The following is a 20,000-nucleotide window of genomic DNA, read 5'->3' as shown; positions in this document are numbered from 1 at the left end:
ACTGCACATTCTACTCATCGTACTCGTCATGATGCTCCAGGATGTGATGAAACAGTTCCTTTAGAGCAGCTCTCTTCTCAAATACTGTACAGGGTGTCCCAAAAAAATGTATGCACACTAAAAATAATTGTAAACGTGGTGTTAAATTCGAATTTTATTATTTCAAAAGTGGGAGAATATTTACAAATATAATTTTTCAGTTTTTTCACTGCTTGTTCTCAAGCTGGCGCCCACTTCGATCCTGGCACTGCTGACAACGGCAAACAATAGAATCCACACATTATGAAACAATTCCCTTGGTGTTTGGCTGCATTCATGCTCAATGGCATCTCTTAATTAAGCAATTGTTGCGGGTTTCGTAGTGTAAACTTCATCCAGAGAAACATATTTGCCTTTTATCTGTGTGACCTGTTTATTTTGCTTTACCAGGTTACATATCACATCTGAAAAAGACCAAACTATCTCTATCTTATATATCTAACATATTTATTTACCCTTGTTCAATCTCCAACACGCTCCTGTCTACAGATAGTCGATAATAGAGATGTGAATAAGGAGCACACAATGAGCAGTGCCGTTCATCTGTTTCACAGCGCTCCAGGATTATCAAAGTGTTAGAATTTTAATCTGTTAAACCCACAGCTCATCCAATAATTATGCATGTGAGACAACCCTCTATTATCACAGTTAATCTGGGTGTTGTTTCTCCTTTTTGTATTGGTGACCGCTGGTGATAACAAATTTTCCGTTAAAGCCTAAAAATCCACAAAATATTGGACACACACCCATTAACACCTAATATTGTTTAGACAGAGATTCCCACCAGTGTAATGCCCCTTCCACAAAATTAATAGTAGACGATTCTTTTAAAAAGTTTTTCTTAATGGGGTTTTTAGGCATACACACCTGGTATTTATTTGCCTGGTTGTTTACTTTAGTTTTTATTTGTTATTTCTAATATACTTTTTAGTTTTATGCATAATCACTTAATCATTTGCTCAAAATTTTACTCGTATCTCGAAATGCTCATATGTTGGGGTGTTCGTATGTCGAGGTACCACTGTATAAGACGCACTGCAATGTAAGGCGCACTGCATTGTACGGGTCTACAATAGAGGCTGGGGTCACGTTATGCATCTACTAGATGGTGCTGCACTAAAGGAAATGTAAACAAAACAGATAGGTCAGTCAAATTTTATTAATTGATTACAAAATCAGCTTTCTGATAACTCCTTTCACTCCCAAAATAAATATGTCTGTTTTATTATTTTCTCCGAGGTAAAGTATTAGTATTTAAAACTTATTCTATGGAACAATTCTGTCCTGTTTTCCTTGTCTCACAGACTTCCGCTGTTTAAGGAGGAGGCCAAAAGTTATGCTGGTGCTAGCATGAAGAAGGTAATCAGATGTTGAATAAGAATTTGTCATGCATGTTAATGATGATCACTTCTATGTTGGTGTTTTCTTTTGCATGTGTTTTTTTTTTTTTTTTTAACCACCTAAAATATATGTTTGCACCGGCATGATCAATCCAGTCTTTAAAGTGCCACAAAAGTATTCAGAATTATTTGAAATTTTGGGTTTCAAACTCTCCCAGTTTTAATTTGCTACCGATAGACCAGGAAGGAGATTTGATCAAAAATATGTAATTGACATCGATAGACCACGGAAAAACGAAGATTAAAAAATAGTTTTATCCGTGCATAAGGCTGCAGCTTCCTTTTTGTATATTTTTTCCACTCAGAATGTGAGGCTTTTGTTTATACTTTGGCCTTATAAAAAAAGCATGCAGTTCGGGTGTTGCAAGATTAATGATGTGATTTACACTTTGACCCGGCCCGGTCTGGCCAAATTTAGGGAAATATCTCCAAATTTGTGGTGTAGCACATCCATGATTTTGAATAATGCATAAACTAACTGATGCCAATAGCCATCGGCAACAGGTTGGTGGAAAATTGGACTGACTTGATGCTCCATGCCTGTTATGACAACAACCCAACTCAAATTGCACATGAGCCACTTTTCTCCACTGTTAATGAGCCTATTGAAGTAGTGATCCACCTGATGCTCAAGAGGATTTAATATGTAAAAGGGAAGGCAAGTTTCCCATTTCAGTGTGCAAATCTAAATAATCCAGTAATATTGTGACTTTAAAAACAACAGCAACAAAAATAAACATTTTTAAAGAACCCATACCTTATATTTATATTATCTTGTTTGATTGTTTTGCTTATTTTTTTTATGTTGGGACAAGCATTAATAAATATGAGTTACTCCCTCCCCTCCATCAGCTCAAGATGCGAGCAAGTGGCATGAGTGAGTCATCCAAATGGAAAAAGCAAAAACGCTCACCAAGGCCACCTCACCACATGGTCAGAAGTTCCTCTGGACATATCGATCCTACCCCGTCTACAAACCTCAGTAGTACTAACCTATCTGGTAAGCAGCATCAAAATAAAATGCCTTGACTGTGAATCTATGCTAATTTGGTCTCCTAGTTGGACACAAAGAGAAATGCTTTGCTGGAAAAAAAATAAGAGGAACTATCAGAGTTTATCCAATTAGAGCCAAGACATTATAAAAATCCTTGACTAGGTGAATCCACAAATGCCCAATTAGTAATGTTCCGAATAATAGTTTGAAATCAATTCGGAGTGATCACAGGATATAGTTTCATTCTAAACTGTTAAACCAAGTAATTGCTAAAAAATAATTGAAAAATCAAACAACAATTTTGTTTATTATCAAATCAGTTTATTTTCCAGTTTTGTTCTAAATTCTATCAGGTATAATGTATTATTAGATTTCCCTCAGTACTATCACTACTTTATTTTGGCCAAACCACGTGGCCAATTCGTGTGTCGATATGCGGATGTCATTTCAATTTTATCAACCATAATGAATGTATCTTAAAGCATTTCCTATTTACTCCAGAGCAGGCCCATGTATGTATAATCACTGGACCATTTATTAACAAGTTAAACTGGTTAGCGAAGCAACCTTGAGAACATGTATCACTCATAGTAAAATTGCTAAAAAATATGCAACCTTGAGAACATGTATCACTCAAAGTAAAATTGTTAAAAAATATATATTTTTAAACATCTAAAGAACTGTACTTCATCTCTCAATGATGCACATGCCTCGTAACTCATATGATTAAATTCTCTTTGCATGCGACCTCTCCTTTGTTTAGGGGGAGTCATCTTAATGGAGAAAAGGTGTTCACTTCCAGCCTCAGACAGCGCTGGGTCTTCAATCTCTACTACAGACAGTGGTCTAGACTTTTGCTCCAAAGCTACTTCTCGGGAAGACCTCTCAGACCTGGATCAGTGTAGCTTGTTTGCAGCTACGCCGGGCAATCCTACTACATTCTTAGATGCAGAGCCTGGCTCCACAATTGCACAGGTGGCTACGCAGGCATATTGTTTTCGGTTCATAAATGTACATACAATTTTGAGGATGTATTTAATTTCCTCCTTCTTTTTAATCAAGTTTGAAGGTAATCCGTCTCAATCAACCTCAGTAGAGTCCATTCCAGAGGTTCTTGAGGAAAAATACATTACAAAACAGTCAAGTAGCACCTCTGTCCATGACCTGGATTACATCAATCCTCGAGGTGTCCGATTCACACAGTCCATACAAAGAGATGGTAAGAACATTTTCACGTTGCAACATTTCGCTTTGCATTACTGTACATTGAAAATGCATTTACTATCAAAAAGGTTGAAGGGTTAAACCGTTATCCTTAATATTTAAGATTCAGAAGTTGTGGGTAGAAATATTCTTGAAGTCACTTATAAAAAATATGCACTCGCCTCCATATCAGTAAATCAAAATCTTTTTTATATTCTTTTTTATTTAGGTGCATCTCTCATCCCTTATGGTCTGCCATGTCTAAAGGAGCTTTTCCGATTTTTGATCTCATTGACCAACCCAAATGACCGTCACAACACTGATGCAATGATGCACATGGGCCTACAACTGCTCAGTGTCGCCCTGGAGTCTGCAGATTTTTTCAATTACCAATCTTTGCTAGGACTGATCAAAGATGAGCTTTGCAGACAACTTTTCCAGGTAAAGTATTTTTGGAAAATTACATAATAATTTATAGTGCACACCAGTGACTTTTAAAAATCAGCACTCCTGTATTCAAATAGTTCTAAGGTAGAGGCATTCAGAAATTATCTGCAACCCTAGTCTGCGCGTCTTGCATCCCCCTACGAATTTCCATCTTTAGTATTATATATAAAATCGTAAAAAAACTCAACACAACAATGAGTAGATGCCTCATTTTAATTTGATAAAGGAACAAATGTGAACTTAAAGCCATTGGAGTAAAGCTGTTGTCTGGTCCATGTGGAGCAGAGTTGAGGAGGTCCAGCTGATGTGAGGTGGGGTCGTGGCAAAAGAGACAGGGGATAGTGCCATTAATCGGTACCCGGACGTTTCCTCGACGGACACTTGGTCGACGGACACTGTCCCCGGACGTTTTGTCGAACGGAAGTTTGGTCGCCGGATGTTTCTTCGAACAGACATTTCGTCGACGGACAATTCGTCGCAGGATTCGCTCGCTCTCAAAATTATAATTACGAGAGAGATTGAGTTTGTGATTGCATTGACAATGTCAGAGCGTTAATATCTAATTATCTAATATCAAAATTATCAATGAATTGCATATTATTTGCGTGTGTACATGTTTTTCAATTTGTGTTCCTGGTTGACAGGAATGAAACGTTCTGTTCTCGTGTGTGTATTGACATACTTGCCTCGCCCGTTCCCACCCCACATTTTATACTATTATTCTCATGTCCCAACACCTCTGTTAAAGTGGTTGGATCAAAACTTTGACGTAAGCCTCTGATACACTGAATTACATTATTTTTAACCCTTATAGAGCACTCACTCATTTAGCCCATCGGCTGCCATTTTCGGCTGTAGACGTCCGATTCATGTTGACTTTGAGGTGCAGATTACTCATCACTCATTTGACCCATCGGCTGCCATTGACGGTGGTAGACCTCCGATTCATGTTGACTAAGTATCCGTCGACAAAACGTCCGGACACGTCATTAACCAGCCCTGTTGCTTCAACTTAAGGCTTAAAAAAATATCCATTGTAAAATGCTCATTCCTTGCAAAGGCAGCTTTCGTTCGTTTGATTTGTTTCGTCCACTTTGTTGGCTTCGGTCAGTGATTCATACGCCTCACCTTTCGGGCATTTTTGCTTCTAAGAGACTATTGCTGATCAAGTGCGGCCGGCGGTGAATTCCTGATTCATGTGCCTTTGACCTTCGTTTGCCATGGAGTTGTTCCTTGAGTTTTTCTGAGTGTGCGTGACATAATTTTAAGTTGGTGTTTTTACGTCAATGTGTATGTATTGTCATAATTCGGGGTTTTATGTTGAGGATGTATTTGCATGCTGTTCTTGAAAGCACCATTGGAGTGACAAGAGCGAGATCGAGACCTGCTGAACAGCTGCATGGAACGCTTTCGGTTTTGTTTCTGTTTGGTTCAGTGTGTTTCTTGCTGTTGGCTCAGGTGGCTAGTGATTGCGTTCTGTTCCAAAATGAATTAGTAAGAACCTGACAAGGCTGGAGGCTTCTTTGTCGATGTTACATTATGTTTAATGAGCTGACACGGGCACTTGTGATTAAATTGTGAATTATTTAAATTATTTTTAACAAACTGAATAAAAGTTTATTTTTTAAGCAACGTAACACTACAATATAAGATATAGTGAATATAAGCAAAAAGGGGTTTCTATGTACCAATGACACATTATTAGCATTTTGAACAGGCTTCAAACGCAGTGCAGGTGAAGTTAAATATGTAATTTTGTGTTAGCTCTTTTTTGTGGTTTGTTGCAATGTACCTAATATTGCCAAATAATAAGTTTGTGCTTCTAAGTGTTAGTGTTAGGTCTGAAAATACGACTTCAGGAGCAGGCTAAGAAAGAGTGAGATCAATTTAAATAGAAAATAGGTTTATTACCAGACTGCAAAGTGGACAGTGAGAGTCCCTACAGTGGGGTCCTATTCAATGCGATGTTCCTGCAACTCTTGTCGAATTACCAGTGAATGTGTCTAAAATACAGCCAAAACTGACAGTTGTCACTAGGACTTTGGACAGATACGTTTCAGTCATTTGCAGGGCAAAAAGTAATTGATCAGTGTCGGACAGTTGAGTATTTGTGCTGACATGTCAGCCCAATCACAAGAGTAGGATTGATTATTCAGTCACACAGTTGGGTGTTTATGCTGACATGTCAGCCATAAGGATGACTACGATGCTGTTATACTCACAAAGACTAATACAATATGAACAAGCAATTGCAAAGAGACTTTGTCTTATCTTACAGTTAGGTTCACCAATATTCCCAAATGCACAATCTTTATCCGAATTCCTTTTACCTGCAGGTCAGGCCTGAAAAAAAAAGAACAAAATCAATCTCGTCCCATTCCCTTTCATATTGATCATAGTCACGGACAACAATTCTCTCACCAGTAGGTTAATAATAAGTAAATACAATTCTTGCAATTTGGAATTCATAAGTGCAATTCTACTAGTTATAAGTCGATTTAGCAAAGTGTGTAAGCAGAGGATAAGACCAGGCCTACAAAAAGTCAAAGTAATAGCAAAAACAGCCATCGAGATCTGTCCTTAAACTTTCCAAATGACATAACCTTGTTACAGTGCGAAAGGTAGATCCACATCTTTCTTTCGGCTTTTTTCACGTCGGCTTGTTGGTCAGCAACACTTGGTGTTAACCTTCCCAATTTGGGTCGTGCCAGTGCTTTTGCTTTCGTCATGTATTGCCCTGGGGTTTATGTGAAGCACAGATCAAACAGTCCCTTCCAAAAGATTTTATGTTTAAAAAAAAAAAATAACCCAAAAGTTTTATGGTGGCGCTGCCCTCAGCCCAACACACACCTTATTGAGACATGAGTCAATGTAGCAGCCCACGTAAGAAAGATTATCAACAACTTTGATTTTTCCTTCAGTGCTCCCCAAATCCTCATTTTCCAGAGTAGCTTATTTATTCATCTACACAATAAGTTTCAATTTGGGACTTTGCTGCTGCATTTTCAATAAAATTTCATTTGATGAAACATTTCTGCCATAATTTGTCACTGCCCTCCCTGAAAAGGGCTTGTTGGCAATTTCAGAAATTGATTCCAAATTCCCAGATGTTTTCCACCTCTATCTGATCGATAACAGTGCCGGTTTCTTAATTGTATTTGCACTAATCATTTTAAGTGAAGTACTCCATGATGGCGGACGACCGTAAAAACAGACTTATATCTGTAGTGACAATCCAATGGAAAACCAGTGGAGTGTCAAGCAGGACAATCTCAAAATAAAATCACTGATCCTGGACTTGTTTTTGCGTTTTATGGGATTATATAACATGGATCTTGTTTTCCTCCATTGGAACGGTAATTTGCCTGTCAGTCTTTTGTAACCTGAAATGTTTCTTTTTAGAGGCATTCGTAAGTACAGGTACCACTGTATTTTATTTCGGTGAATCCTTAAATTCTTTTACTTCTTCATCACAGAATATTTTTTTCAGAAAATGTTCCGTCCAATGAAAACCTATCACATTTTTTTTTCAGCTACTGAATATGGACCGTTTAAACCTCTACGCTTCGTCATTACGAGTGTGTTTCTTGCTATTTGAGAGCATGAGAGCGCATCTTAAATTTCAGCTAGAGGTAATCTATTTACTCTGTATTTTATTTATCACAATTGTTTAATTCACAATATGTACATTTCAAGTGTAAAAATATAATTTCTAATAACTAAATGGTATAAATATGACAGATGTATCTTAAGAAACTCATGGACATAATCACATCAGAGAGTATGAAGATACCTTATGAAATGAAGGAAATGGCTCTAGAGTCTCTGGTTCAGCTGTGGAGAATCCCCAGCTTTGTGACTGAGTTGTACATCAACTATGACTGTGACTTCTACTGCTCTAATCTATTTGAAGACCTCACCAAGTTGCTGTCTAAGGTAGCTCCATCTTTCTCTGATATTTTCAATGATAGATGAATTTGAATTTCTGTATTTAACTTAATCCTACAGAATGCGTTCCCAGTATCAGGCCAGCTCTACACCACTCACCTTTTGTCACTTGAAGCGCTACTCACTGTGATTGACAGCACTGAGGCCCACTGCCGAACCAAAGTGCTAGACAACACTGCTCAAGACCAGTTAGAAAAACCGCCAGGGGAGGAAGAAAGCACAATGAAAAATGAAACAGACACTACAACCAATGGAAATCAGATTGCGGAAAAGATGAACCTGTGTAGACAGAATCAAAGCGAAACTGACAATAGTAAGACTAGAGACTATCATGTTCTACTTACGCTAAAGAGCAGTACACGTAAACTAAACGTTAATATATTTATTCTTTCTTCCAGCTGAGAAGAAATCATTGAAAAAACCTCAGCGGTTCTCTTCGAACATACCTGGTCTCCAAGAGTTGCTTGAAATAAGAACAAAGAAAAAGGTAAAATACATAGATGGACCTTTGCTAACTGTTGTTAGGAACAGAGTAGAGTGCAAATGTAATTAAGTTCTTCATTTTTACCTTCTTTGTAGCTTCTGATCACAGGAACAGAGCAATTTAATCTGAAACCAAAGAAGGGTCTTCAATTCCTTCAGGAGAAAGGGATTCTCAGTAATCCAATGGATAACAACCAAGTGGCGCAGTGGCTTCGAGAAAATCCCAGATTGGACAAGAAAATGATCGGGGAATTTGTCAGTGATCGCAATAATATGGAGCTTCTGGACAGCTTTGTCAAGTAAGCGGTTTACAAAAAAAAAATTGGTTCCAGAAGTGGTTTTGTAACTTGAATTTACCGTAAATAGAGATGTTTTATGAGTAAAAACCCTAATCCTTTCCAAGGTAGACAATACAGGCTAAAAAAAATACAAATTTAAACAATTTAAAAATTGAATTCAATGCCTTAATTGTCAATATACAAGTACAATCAGATTTACCGTATGTACTCGCATATAAGCCGCATTTGTCGGACCAAAAAATGATGTCTGAATCGAGGGTAAGATGACATGCACGAACTGCAAGGTAACAAAGCCAAATGCTATAATGCAAGACAACGCAGCGGATATGGTCATTTATTTCAAAATTCAGAAAAGATACTCAGATAAAACGCTAAACAAAATGTATTTTGATTTCTATTAATGAAATTCAAGAAGAAAAGCGTGTCTTGCATAAAACGTGAAAAAACTCATTTGTGTCTGTCACTGCTCGCTCAGGGCATCACCATCTTAACTAGGGCACCGCCATCTTACCTTGGACTCCGCCGTCTTACCTAGTGAAACGTGCTCTGACTGAACAGACGCGAGTAGCCTTGATAGATGTGTTCCTCATTGTTAAGGCTGATCGAAGGTCTTGCAGTCGATCGTTAAAATATCAGCCTTGATACCTGCGTAATGTGTATGCTATTATTACACCCAGAGACTTATAATAGTAATAAATATTAATGTGCTTTTGCTTCATGCATTAACTCAGAAATACCATGTGTAATGATTTTTTTAAAGATTTTCCCTTCACTGTAACAGTAGATGTTTAACCCCAACCCAAAATGCCAACTCAGTTCGGGTCGGTCAGGGCTTCTCTCTCGCTGAAAAAAAAAGTATACTAAAAAGATGTGTGGTCTCTCGCTGACTTAAAAAAATACATGTTTATAAAAATATATACTAAAACGATGTGAGGAAACTAAACAAAGGAATACTTGTTGTAAAATAAATAATTTGGTATAAATCAGAAGGTGCTGTAATGTACAGTAGAGCAACCAAGTATTTAGTCAACCACCAATTGTGCAAGTTCTATTTGAAAAAAAAATAGAGGCCTGTAATTGAGAGACAGAATGTGGAAAAAAACCTGAAAATCACTTTCAGAATTTATTTCCAAATTAGAGTGGAAAATTAGTATTTGGTCGCTTACAAACGAGCAAGATTTCTGGCTGTCAAAGAGGTCTAACTTCTAATGAGGTCTAACAAGGTCTGCACTCGTTACCTGTATTAATAGCATCTCTTTTGACTCTTTGTCGGTATAAAAGACACCTGTCCACCAGCTCAGTCTGTCACACTCCAAACTCCACTATAGCCAAGACCAAAGAGCTGTCAATGGACACCAGAAACAAAATTGTAGACCTGGACCAGGCTGGGAAGACTAAATCTGCAAGAGGTAAAAAGCTCCAGAGAGCCAATAGAGAAGGGCTAAAGAGGCGCATGTGACTCCAGAACCTATGGTTGTCGTCCCCTGGTTTAGGGGATAGCATTAATGATTGTGGAACAAATTAAGCTAACTCAATATAAAATTTCTTTACTTACGAAAAATCCAAGTTACAAAACCACTTTTAGAATGAATTCCATAAGTAGAGGCATCACCTATAGTAATAATTTGACATATGAGAGCCCCAACATATGAGAAATTTGAGATACGAGGAAAATTCCGGGTAAATATTTGCCTTGAGATACGAGACATTTGAAATACGATAATACGAGACATCCTGGTGGCTGAGTCTGCTAGAGGCTGCTTACAATAATAGCGCACTCTCTTTCTCACTCGTTTAAAGATAACTACTACTACTGGATGTACAGGTTGCATTTTTGCCTGTTTTTTTGTGTTAATCAGTGGAGAATTAAAGGAAAAACAATGGATTCTAAGCAAAGACTGGTGCATGAGAGGTAGTGAGAAGAAAAAGCGAATGATGACAATCGATATTAAGCACAACATAATTGAAAAACATGAGTGGTGTACGCGTAACTTAGCTGGCGCGCCAATATGAGAGGAGTAATTTGACAATATGTACCATCCTTAATCGAAAGGTTGGTATAAAGAATATGAAGCCTTCCAAAGTACTAACCATAATTTCCAAGATGAGCAGTGATATTCATAATGAGATGGAGAGCCTCCTTTTACTATTCATAATAGACACTTAGCAGGAGATGGCATGACCGAGTCGATAATTTGCGTAAAAGCAAGGGTTAGCGAGTCGTGGCTGGTTCAGTAATTAAATAAAAAAAACAACTGGATGAAATGAATACTCTGTTATGAGGCATGGGGAAGCAGGAAGTTCCGCCTCGAAAGCCGTGGTGGAATCCATTATCATCTTTGCCTTGGTTATGACACAAGGTTTAAATTTAGTGTAATGTAAGATTAAAACTTATTTTAAGTGTTTGTATAGTACTCTAAGTTCATTTAAGTTAGATTTAAAATTTGCTATATTACCAGCACGTCCTTCAAGTTTCTCCCTTGTCCTTTCTCTCTCGTCCCCCGCGTCTGTCAATACTGAGTAATGTCACATTTTAGTATTGAAGATCATAACCACTAAATAGGTATTTGTTACTCTGTGAGTAGGTGGTGAATTTGAACCAATACAAAACAGTTTTTACATTTTTGGGGTGTTTTTTTTAAGTGGGTAGGAACAAATTAATTTGTATTTAGTTCATTTCCATGGGAAAATTAGATTTGAGAAACGTGTGAATGGACATTAAAGTTTCAGAATGGATTAATCCAGGGGTGGCCAATTCCGGTCCTCGAGAGCCCCTATCCAGTGTTTTCCATATCTCCCTCTACTACAGCTGAATCAAATGATCAACTCATCAGTAAGCTGTCCAGAAGCTTCTACCAATCCCGATTATTTGATTCTGGTGTGTCGGTGGAGGGAGACATGGAAAACAGACTAGATAGGGGTTATCATGGACTGAAATTGTCCACCCCTGCATCAAGCTCTTATCTTAACGTATTACTGTATACCAAATTTCTATGTGAGAAACAAACAAAAAATACGCTATTAAAATGAATTAATAGCACATGCAAAAACTATTGTTTTTGAAGGACTAGCACGTTATTGAAAGAGGAGGAGCCAAACGTTTTACAACTGACAAAACATTTGACTAAACTCAACTTTCCCTAAAATTTGAATTACCAAAAAAAAACTTTCTCGGGGTCCAAAAAAAGTTGCCTTAAGCAAACAAGAAAAACTCAGTTAGTACTTCGTGGTGATGAATGGCGTTCAAGGACAAATTAAAAGCATTATGGAGCATGGAGAAGCAACTAGCAGCAATGCTAAGCTAATGAGGTGTTGGTTGATGGGTCCATGGGAGAGCAAATCTATCATCAATTTATCACCAATTTTAAAATAAAAAACAGGATACAGGAAATGTATTTACGTTTTGGGGGTGTTAACTTTTTTTTTTTAAAGATTTTGAGTGCTTTGTATCCTAAATTCTTTTTCGTATCATTAAATAAACATTTGCCATTAAGGCGTAACCTGAATCGTAAATCGAGATACCATTGACTTTGAATTTTAAACCTTTTCACGAGCATCTCACAATATTGATCCTTTATGAATCTAAACTCTGTTGCAGTACTTTCACCTTCCAGGGACTTCGCATTGATGAGGCCTTGAGGCTTTACCTAGAGGCCTTCAGATTACCTGGAGAGGCTCCGGTCATCCAAAGACTAATGGAAACATTTACAGACAACTGGCATGTAAGACATATTTTATCATTCCTGGAAATTCTATTGAATTGTTTGCTGTATGCAGTAGCATTATGCAACTGAATATGAATTATTTAAAAAAAAAAGAACCTTATCGATTATTTCAGCCACAACCACTCTGCTATTACGACCTTATTTCCAGACTTCAAATCGCACAACTCAAAATTCAAATATATGTTATGAGAAAGAAAGAAACATTTAGTATATAACTGGCATCGGACCATAAATTGCACTTTTTGAATTACATTTTTTCTTTGTCAAAACATTTTAACAAGTCATTTGATGGTTTATTTCATTAGTTTAAATCTCGCGAGTGGCTGCATCTTGCACCACTTCGTGCAACACAGTGTGGGCACTGGCAAGTAAAAATGAAAAGCTTATATTTTTATGTGGATTACAGCAATCGGTCAATTTCCTGTTTTTCCAGTTTGGTACATCTAATTAATCTTGAACATACTGTAACAACACTGGCAGATATTTGCCTTTTTTAGTAAAGTAGCACTCCTTCACCATTTTGCAGATTCAGTACATAAAGTTTTTTATAATAGGTATAAAAAAGTTCATAAAAATGTCAAAATTCATGCTAAAACTCGCAAGTGGAAGACAGGAGAAAAAAAGTGGCAGAAGTCAGGACTCTGCTTCTTTAGCGGTGAAGAAGCCATATTTCTCTCTAGAAGAATGATAGAAAAACATCAAACCTATTCCAGCTTTGTTTGGATTTTGAGTCGCCGTTGAAAATGCCCACTAAGCATCCTGACATCCAATGAGCCCAGGAAATAAATTAGAAATGATGACAGTGACCGAAAAAATAATGTTGCAACATATGCTAAAGGCGTAGCACACCATTATGACATTAAGTAATCTACCTGTGTTTTACCAAGAAAGAAGAAGCGAACGTTCAGAAAACAGCTACAATATTCTTTTTTAAGGACACTATTTGATTGGTAAACACACTGCGGGTCAGAACCCCCACCCCTCCAATTGATGAGTACCTCAGCAAAATGATCGCTCGGGAGTGAGGGCAGCAAACAACGATGAGGATGAGGAACGTGGAGAGATCTGCTGAGAGAACTTCAGAAGGTCTTCAATATGGCACACAGTTTGCAACAATGGGTTCAGGAGATTGATGACAATAGCAATCGTCTTGACAGTGTCATGTTTTTGAACAACAGCATATTTGCACAAGATAAGAAATGGCGGTCGCCATGTTGCTTTTGTGCCGAAAACCTCTTGCAAAAAGAATCTCCCTTCTTGCCCCTACGGCGTCCCTGAAGATTCTCGATGATCCAATGCCTCTCGAATCTGACACAGAGCTCTTGGATTAAAGCTCCCAATAACCATTTTATTAATAAAGCAGGAAGGAACTATTTTCACTTTGCGCACAGTACTTAAAGTATTAAATAATATATTTATATTTTACAGTAATAACTTGATTATTGTGGTTAATGGGGGTCGGACCCCTCACGAAAAGAGAAAATCTGCCAAGTACGATCACCCCTATTTAAAATAAATAAATAGTTTAAAACATTCACTACAGTGCGGAGTTCTTGTAGCAAGAGTGGCTACTAGTTACGAGTTTCAGGGTGGATTTTCACATTTTTATGAAAAAAAAAAAGAAATATATAAGCCGCCTCGTGGTGTAGAGGTTCACTCGCCTCACTTCGTTTTGGGCAGATGTTTCAATTCCTGCAGGTGGCGGTATGATTGGGAGTGCCGATTGTCGTTTGTCTCTCTGTGTGCCCTACGACTGACTGGAGACCAGTCTAGGGTGTAGTCAGCCTTTCTTCTGAAGACAGCTGGGTTAGGCTCCAGCAACACCCACAACGCTTTCGAGGATGGGTGTTATAGAAAATGAATGAATAAGAAAGGAAATAAAATAAAAATAAATAACATTTCCCCAGAAAAAAATCTGCAATGTAGTGAAGCAGCAATAACCAAAGGACAAAGTAGCGAGGTGTCTCTATAATACATTAGCCTTTTCATATACCTATAACTGTGATATTGAATGAATATACTTCTTGATACTTGTACCTGTAGTTCATAAAAATGCTGAAACACACAACTAATAGGGCTGATCCTTCTTAGCGTTTTTTCTACTATCGTGGCTGTCTGGTCTCCATTATCCGCGATATTAAAGGCATTACTGTAATTAGACATGAGGTACCATATTTAAAGCCCTGTCTCGGTAAAGTCAGTAATTACACTCCGCTCCTTACCGCAATTTTGCCCCATAACGGGTTAACGTTGTCTGAACTCGACTTGATTTGCCCAAACAGGAATTACTTGGGACTTGATTGACATTAGCCGAAACGCGTCTTATTATCATCATAGAGTGCCAAAATGATGCCTGATGAGGCAAGTCTCTTTAGTTTAAACATCAAAATAACAACCCTTAATAAGCAGAATGAAAGCTGACCACACTTCAGTCCTTCTGGCCTTTACTTAAGCTTACACACCGAGGCAACTGTACACATGCAGGTAAAGAGGCGTGGCATTTGGATAGAATAGCTTCAAACAGCCCCCCCCCCCCTTTTTCACTCAAGAGTGGGATATTTTCAATCATTTAGTTTTTCCTTGAATCAACGGGCTCTTGAAAAAATAATAACATTTTGTGAGTATTTTGACTTTTTTGCCATCCAAACACTCCATTTGAATGTACTCATTGGGCAAGTCTCTTTAGTCTCATTATCAAAGGAACGACTCTAAAAAAGCAGCTTTTGAAGCTAATTTTTATGTCGCCACCACACTTCAGATCATGTTAAGAGGCTAATCATTGTTAAATAAGTCGCAATATTAAATCCAAACGAAGCTTGAATGAACTTGTCTCCTTCCCCCCTGTTACGCTACAGTGTCACTCATGCGTCTAAGCCAGTCAGCTTTGCGCTAATGTGCATGCAACTTTCAGCGCAAATTTTGAATGTCTTTTGTTTTGTTTTTGTTTTTGAATCTTTTGGTAAAATACCGCACTGCACACAATCCGCAAACTTTGAGCCGTGAAGTGGCAAAGAATGACTATCTATTATTATGTCTGGGTCCGACTCAGTCGGAATAGATTTTTGTAGTGTGTGGCACCCCAGATTTTCTAAATCCAGTAGTGGAATCCTGGGGTTATTCTTATCTAGTCTTTCAATCTATCATACTTCAATGCTGAGAAAATTGTCCAATTAAAGGCCACCATCAGTGTGTTGACATAGTTAGCGTTTTTTCCATTCTTTATTTTGTCCTCTAGTATTTTATCTTTGTCACAGAGCTAAATTAAAATCTAAAGTTTTCAACTACTGTCTTGGAGTTAAATTATCTGGCTGTGTGTATCTGCAATGTGAAGGTGCATCAGACCCTTAAATTATCGGTACACCATTCTTCCTCTTTTTTTCTCAACACACAACAAAGCCAACTTCGTGAAACACATTTTTCTTGATAAGCTTATTTCAGATGGTGTAAAGATGACAAAGAGAGTGAAGACCTGCCACTTTTTTAACCTTACTCAAAACATTGTATTCCTCTCAAGCAAAGAGGGACACACGGGGGTAAAATACCTACATTATTGCTCCAACATTTGTCATCCCAAAATAGCAATCCTTGTGACCTGGAAATTATTCCCATTAGTGACCTTTTCTTGGATTCAAAACTGACAAAAATAGTCATCTAAACATGGTCAATGAGTAATTATAGCAAGGAACTACTCAAATTACACTTCTTGTGATGAAAGTGTAAGAATGGGGATGGAATTTCCTCTCTACAGTAATCCCTATCACGGTTTCACTACATTGCAATTTTTTCATGTGGGAATTTAAAAAAAAAAGTTTTTGTAAGTTCAGAAAAATTTGCAAATCCACGCTGAAACTGGCCGGCGGAAACACCTCCCCTGTCTTCTGCTTACTACTAGGATTTTTTAAATTTCCGTATTTCCTTGCATTTAAGCCGCCGGCACGTATAAGCCGCCAGCCACCTGATTCTCAATTGTTACCTTCATATTAATGGTTTTAATAGGTAGTACAAATGTGTTAATTTGAAGGGAAAATCTTAAGGAAAAATCATCACATGTGGTATTCCTGAGATGCTGTACGAATCAAAAACATTTTATTAGGGTCATTATCCTAAGCCGGTCTTTGTAAATGCAAAATGTCAAATTATTCAAATTGAAAAAAGAAATGTCTATCTTGATGAGAACCCAATGCTTTTTAATGAAATAAATTACAATTTTCTCACCAGAAGTGTTAGATGTGACAGCCAATTGTCGAAAAATCACTTTTTTTCGATGGTTCATATTACTGCAATAGTTGTCACTTTCTAACAAGAAATAAAAAGGAAAAAAATCAAACCGGAATTTCGTTTTATTTTATAATCACAAATGTATAATCGTTTCCTTTCTTTGTTCCCAAAAGGAGGTTGTTGTTTGCACGTAGACAAATTCAAAAAGGAAGTAAAGTAAGCACAACCAGGAAATATGCCCGTAGCGCTATATGTAGTGTTCACCAAGTCTCTGGGTGTAATAATAGCATACACATTACGCAGGTATCAAGGTTTATATTTTAATGATCGACCACAAAACCTTCGATCAGCCTTAACTATTGAGATGTGCTGACATGGTAAACGCTACGGTCAGAGCATGTACCTACGGTAAGATGGTGGCACCCCGAGCGAGCAATACCAGACAAGTGTATTCACGTCTGGCCAGTCTGAGCACGTGTAACTACAGAAGATGGCCGTGCCCCGAGCAAGCAGTGACGTGAATGAGTTTTTTTCACGTTTTTTTGCAAGATACGTATTATTTTTTCCTTGAATTATATTAAAAAATAAGTGGAATTGTGAAGTTCGAGAGTTAATTTCAATTATACGCCTTCTACATTTTCTACTGATACCCTCCAAGTTTTAAGTTATTAGACTACTGTGCTCTTTGTCAAAGAAATTAGCCTGTAGTCCCGGAAATGTGACTTTTCTCATGTGTTTTTTTCAGAAAGTGAATGGCTCCCCGTTTCTGACCAATGACGCTGGATTTGCCCTGGCATATGCAGTCATAATGTTGAACACTGACCAGCATAACCATAATGTCCGAAAGCAGAATATCCCTATGACTGTGGAGGTTAGTGCTCACTCGCTTACTCTTCCACTCTATCACCCTCACAATTTTCCCAATTTTTCACTCATCCACTATATCACCTCTTCATTCTTTCACGAACTCGTTCTCCCTTTCACTTGCTCACTCGCTCACCCTCACACTCTGAATCACACACTTTCGCTCGCCCACTTGTTCACCTCTTCACTCTCACTAACTCGTGCACCCTTGCATGCACTCACTCACGCAAGCGCTCGCTCTTTTGCTCTTGCACTCGCTCACGCAAGCGCTCGCTCTTTTGCTCTTGCACTCGCTCTTTGACTCACTCACAGTAAACATTTACCGCAATTTTGATCTTTGCTATTTAAAAATTGAACATTTCAGGTTAATTCACTACTAGCTTCATTTACAGTACCATGTGAAAGTATTTGGTGCCCTTAAACTTTTGAAACTCGCCACATTTCAGGCTTCAAACATAAACATAGAACGTTAAAACCAGTGGCGGGCTGTGAATTTCAATCCGACATCAATTCTATATCTGAATCAATCCAACCCTCAAAAACTATTTAATGGCTATAAAACATTTACTACAGCTGTGACACACAAAAAGCATCAATTATAAGCTCATACAATTGAAATATTTTTGGGGAAAATAGCCATATTCTACTCACCAAAAATCTTTTTTATCTGTACACAAAATCCATCCTCATTTCTTTCCTCCTTTTCTATCGTCATCGAAGCTAATGTTGAAAGTCGAGCTTGTACTGTCGTAGTTTTTATTTGATTTAGTGCTGAAAAAGTTTTTTCCTGGTTGCGACAATCTTCCTTGCTTCAGAGTTGTCCACCTTTCTTAATGATATCCAGCATTTCTTGAATAGTCCATATTGAAAATGGCTTTGACAATAAATCTGCAAATTAAGCAATTTCTCCACCTCCTTAAGCCTTTGCGGGTTGACAAAACCGCTACTAAATAAACACAACAATACATTTGCTTGTGCAGCTCGATCCAGACACAGTTTGGTAGCTCTGTTTAGTCCACTCTATCACTAGGCAGTTGGTGAAAGCGACGACCTATCCCTACGCCTCTGAGAAGGCCTTTGTGTCGCTAACTTGAAATTTGATTGGTTGAAGCAACAGTTTTATCAAGGCTTGTTTTTGGTTGCAGAGCCTGCAAAACTGATTGTGTACGCCTCAAGTTAGATTTCTGACCCTGGCAACAAATAATGACTGAAATGTGATTGTTTAGATACTTAAATATGAAAACACATCTGGTAGCAGCGCATGGCCATAAAATAGTTTTTGAGGGTTGGATTGTTTCAGACAGACATAGCTGAAGGCGTCTGTAGGAAATTCATGTCCCGCTACTGCAATACATACAGGTCGATTCTATTTATCAGCAGTCAACAATGGATCATTCAGAGCTCCTCACTGAAGTTCTGGAGTTTGTTTCCTCCCCTGAAAGTAAAGGGGCCGAATAGTATGTCACGCCCCACTTCAGTTTTTTATTTGTTAAAAAAGTTTAAACTATCCAGTATATTTCACTCCACTTCAAGATTATGCCCCACTTATTGTTTGATTCTTGACACAAAAAAAATACTTTTATATCTTCAAGTTTGAAGCCTAAAATGTAGCAAAAGGTTAGAAAATTCAAGGGGGCTTACTCATGGGGGCTTACGCAAGGCACTGTAGTATGTATATACCGTATTTTGAATTCAGTACATCTCAAAAGCATACCAACTGATTGGTCTCCCCCATCCATTTTAGGAAAAAAATCAGACTTAAGTGTGCCCTATAGGTGTGAGAATACTGTATATATTCTTTTTCCTTTGTTTTTTTATGGTGCATGTCAGTGCCTGATGGTATGACATTCCTTTGGGAGTTGCAGTATTTGCACTTGTGCAGATTGGTGGCTCAGAAAGCCTTTAGTCAACAGCTGTGGCCAGTGGTGGTCTGTTTGAGAGGTGAAGTCCTCCTAAACAGGCGACAGGGTTGGGGGAGGCAGCCTCATTTTGTCTGTTGTCTGGTTATGTGTTTTGGGGCTTCGTTGGCAGATTTTGGAGACTAAACAGGCTTTGGTGTGTTGTGAAAGACTTCTGGGTGCGCTGCACTTATTGATTAAAATATATTTTTTTTGAACTATTTCATGATTTCTAGTTCATTATTTTTTTACATATCGGTTTTTAATAGTGAATAATCTTAAAGGAGGTTCTAGTTTGCTTAGTGCTTCGCTAACGAAATTTGACCCCTAGCTCACACAGCAGCCAAGGGCTGCCAAACAATAATTTAACAAGACCCAATAAAAGTGGCGCCAAACTGAGCAGCTCACAATGTGTAGTATTCAAAACACCATGTGTTGACACTGGGGTTATTTTAGATAAAAGAACTATGCCGCACAACAAT

General features: G+C 37.9%; 1 protein-coding gene across 5 annotated transcripts in view; it reads left to right on the top strand.

Annotated features, from left to right (window-relative positions):
- gbf1 (golgi brefeldin A resistant guanine nucleotide exchange factor 1) overlaps window positions 1-20,000 on the top strand; it is a 98,142-nt gene that overhangs the window by 47,373 nt on the left and 30,769 nt on the right. For all 5 annotated transcript variants that reach the window (XM_077729303.1, XM_077729304.1, XM_077729302.1 and 2 more), the window contains 12 exons: window positions 1,344-1,398; window positions 2,292-2,439; window positions 3,197-3,408; window positions 3,496-3,652; window positions 3,866-4,077; window positions 7,617-7,715; window positions 7,825-8,019; window positions 8,092-8,344; window positions 8,430-8,518; window positions 8,611-8,813; window positions 12,412-12,535; window positions 17,502-17,627. In XM_077729303.1, coding sequence (XP_077585429.1) covers window positions 1,344-1,398; window positions 2,292-2,439; window positions 3,197-3,408; window positions 3,496-3,652; window positions 3,866-4,077; window positions 7,617-7,715; window positions 7,825-8,019; window positions 8,092-8,344; window positions 8,430-8,518; window positions 8,611-8,813; window positions 12,412-12,535; window positions 17,502-17,627 — 1,873 coding nt within the window. The remainder of the gene's footprint in view (window positions 1-1,343; window positions 1,399-2,291; window positions 2,440-3,196; window positions 3,409-3,495; window positions 3,653-3,865; window positions 4,078-7,616; window positions 7,716-7,824; window positions 8,020-8,091; window positions 8,345-8,429; window positions 8,519-8,610; window positions 8,814-12,411; window positions 12,536-17,501; window positions 17,628-20,000) is intronic.

The sequence above is a fragment of the Stigmatopora nigra genome, chromosome 12, assembly GCF_051989575.1.
Source record: "Stigmatopora nigra isolate UIUO_SnigA chromosome 12, RoL_Snig_1.1, whole genome shotgun sequence".
NCBI lineage: Eukaryota > Metazoa > Chordata > Actinopteri > Syngnathiformes > Syngnathidae > Stigmatopora > Stigmatopora nigra.
The sequence above is the reverse complement of the archived record's forward strand: the minus strand, read 5'-3'. Positions and strand labels throughout refer to the sequence as shown.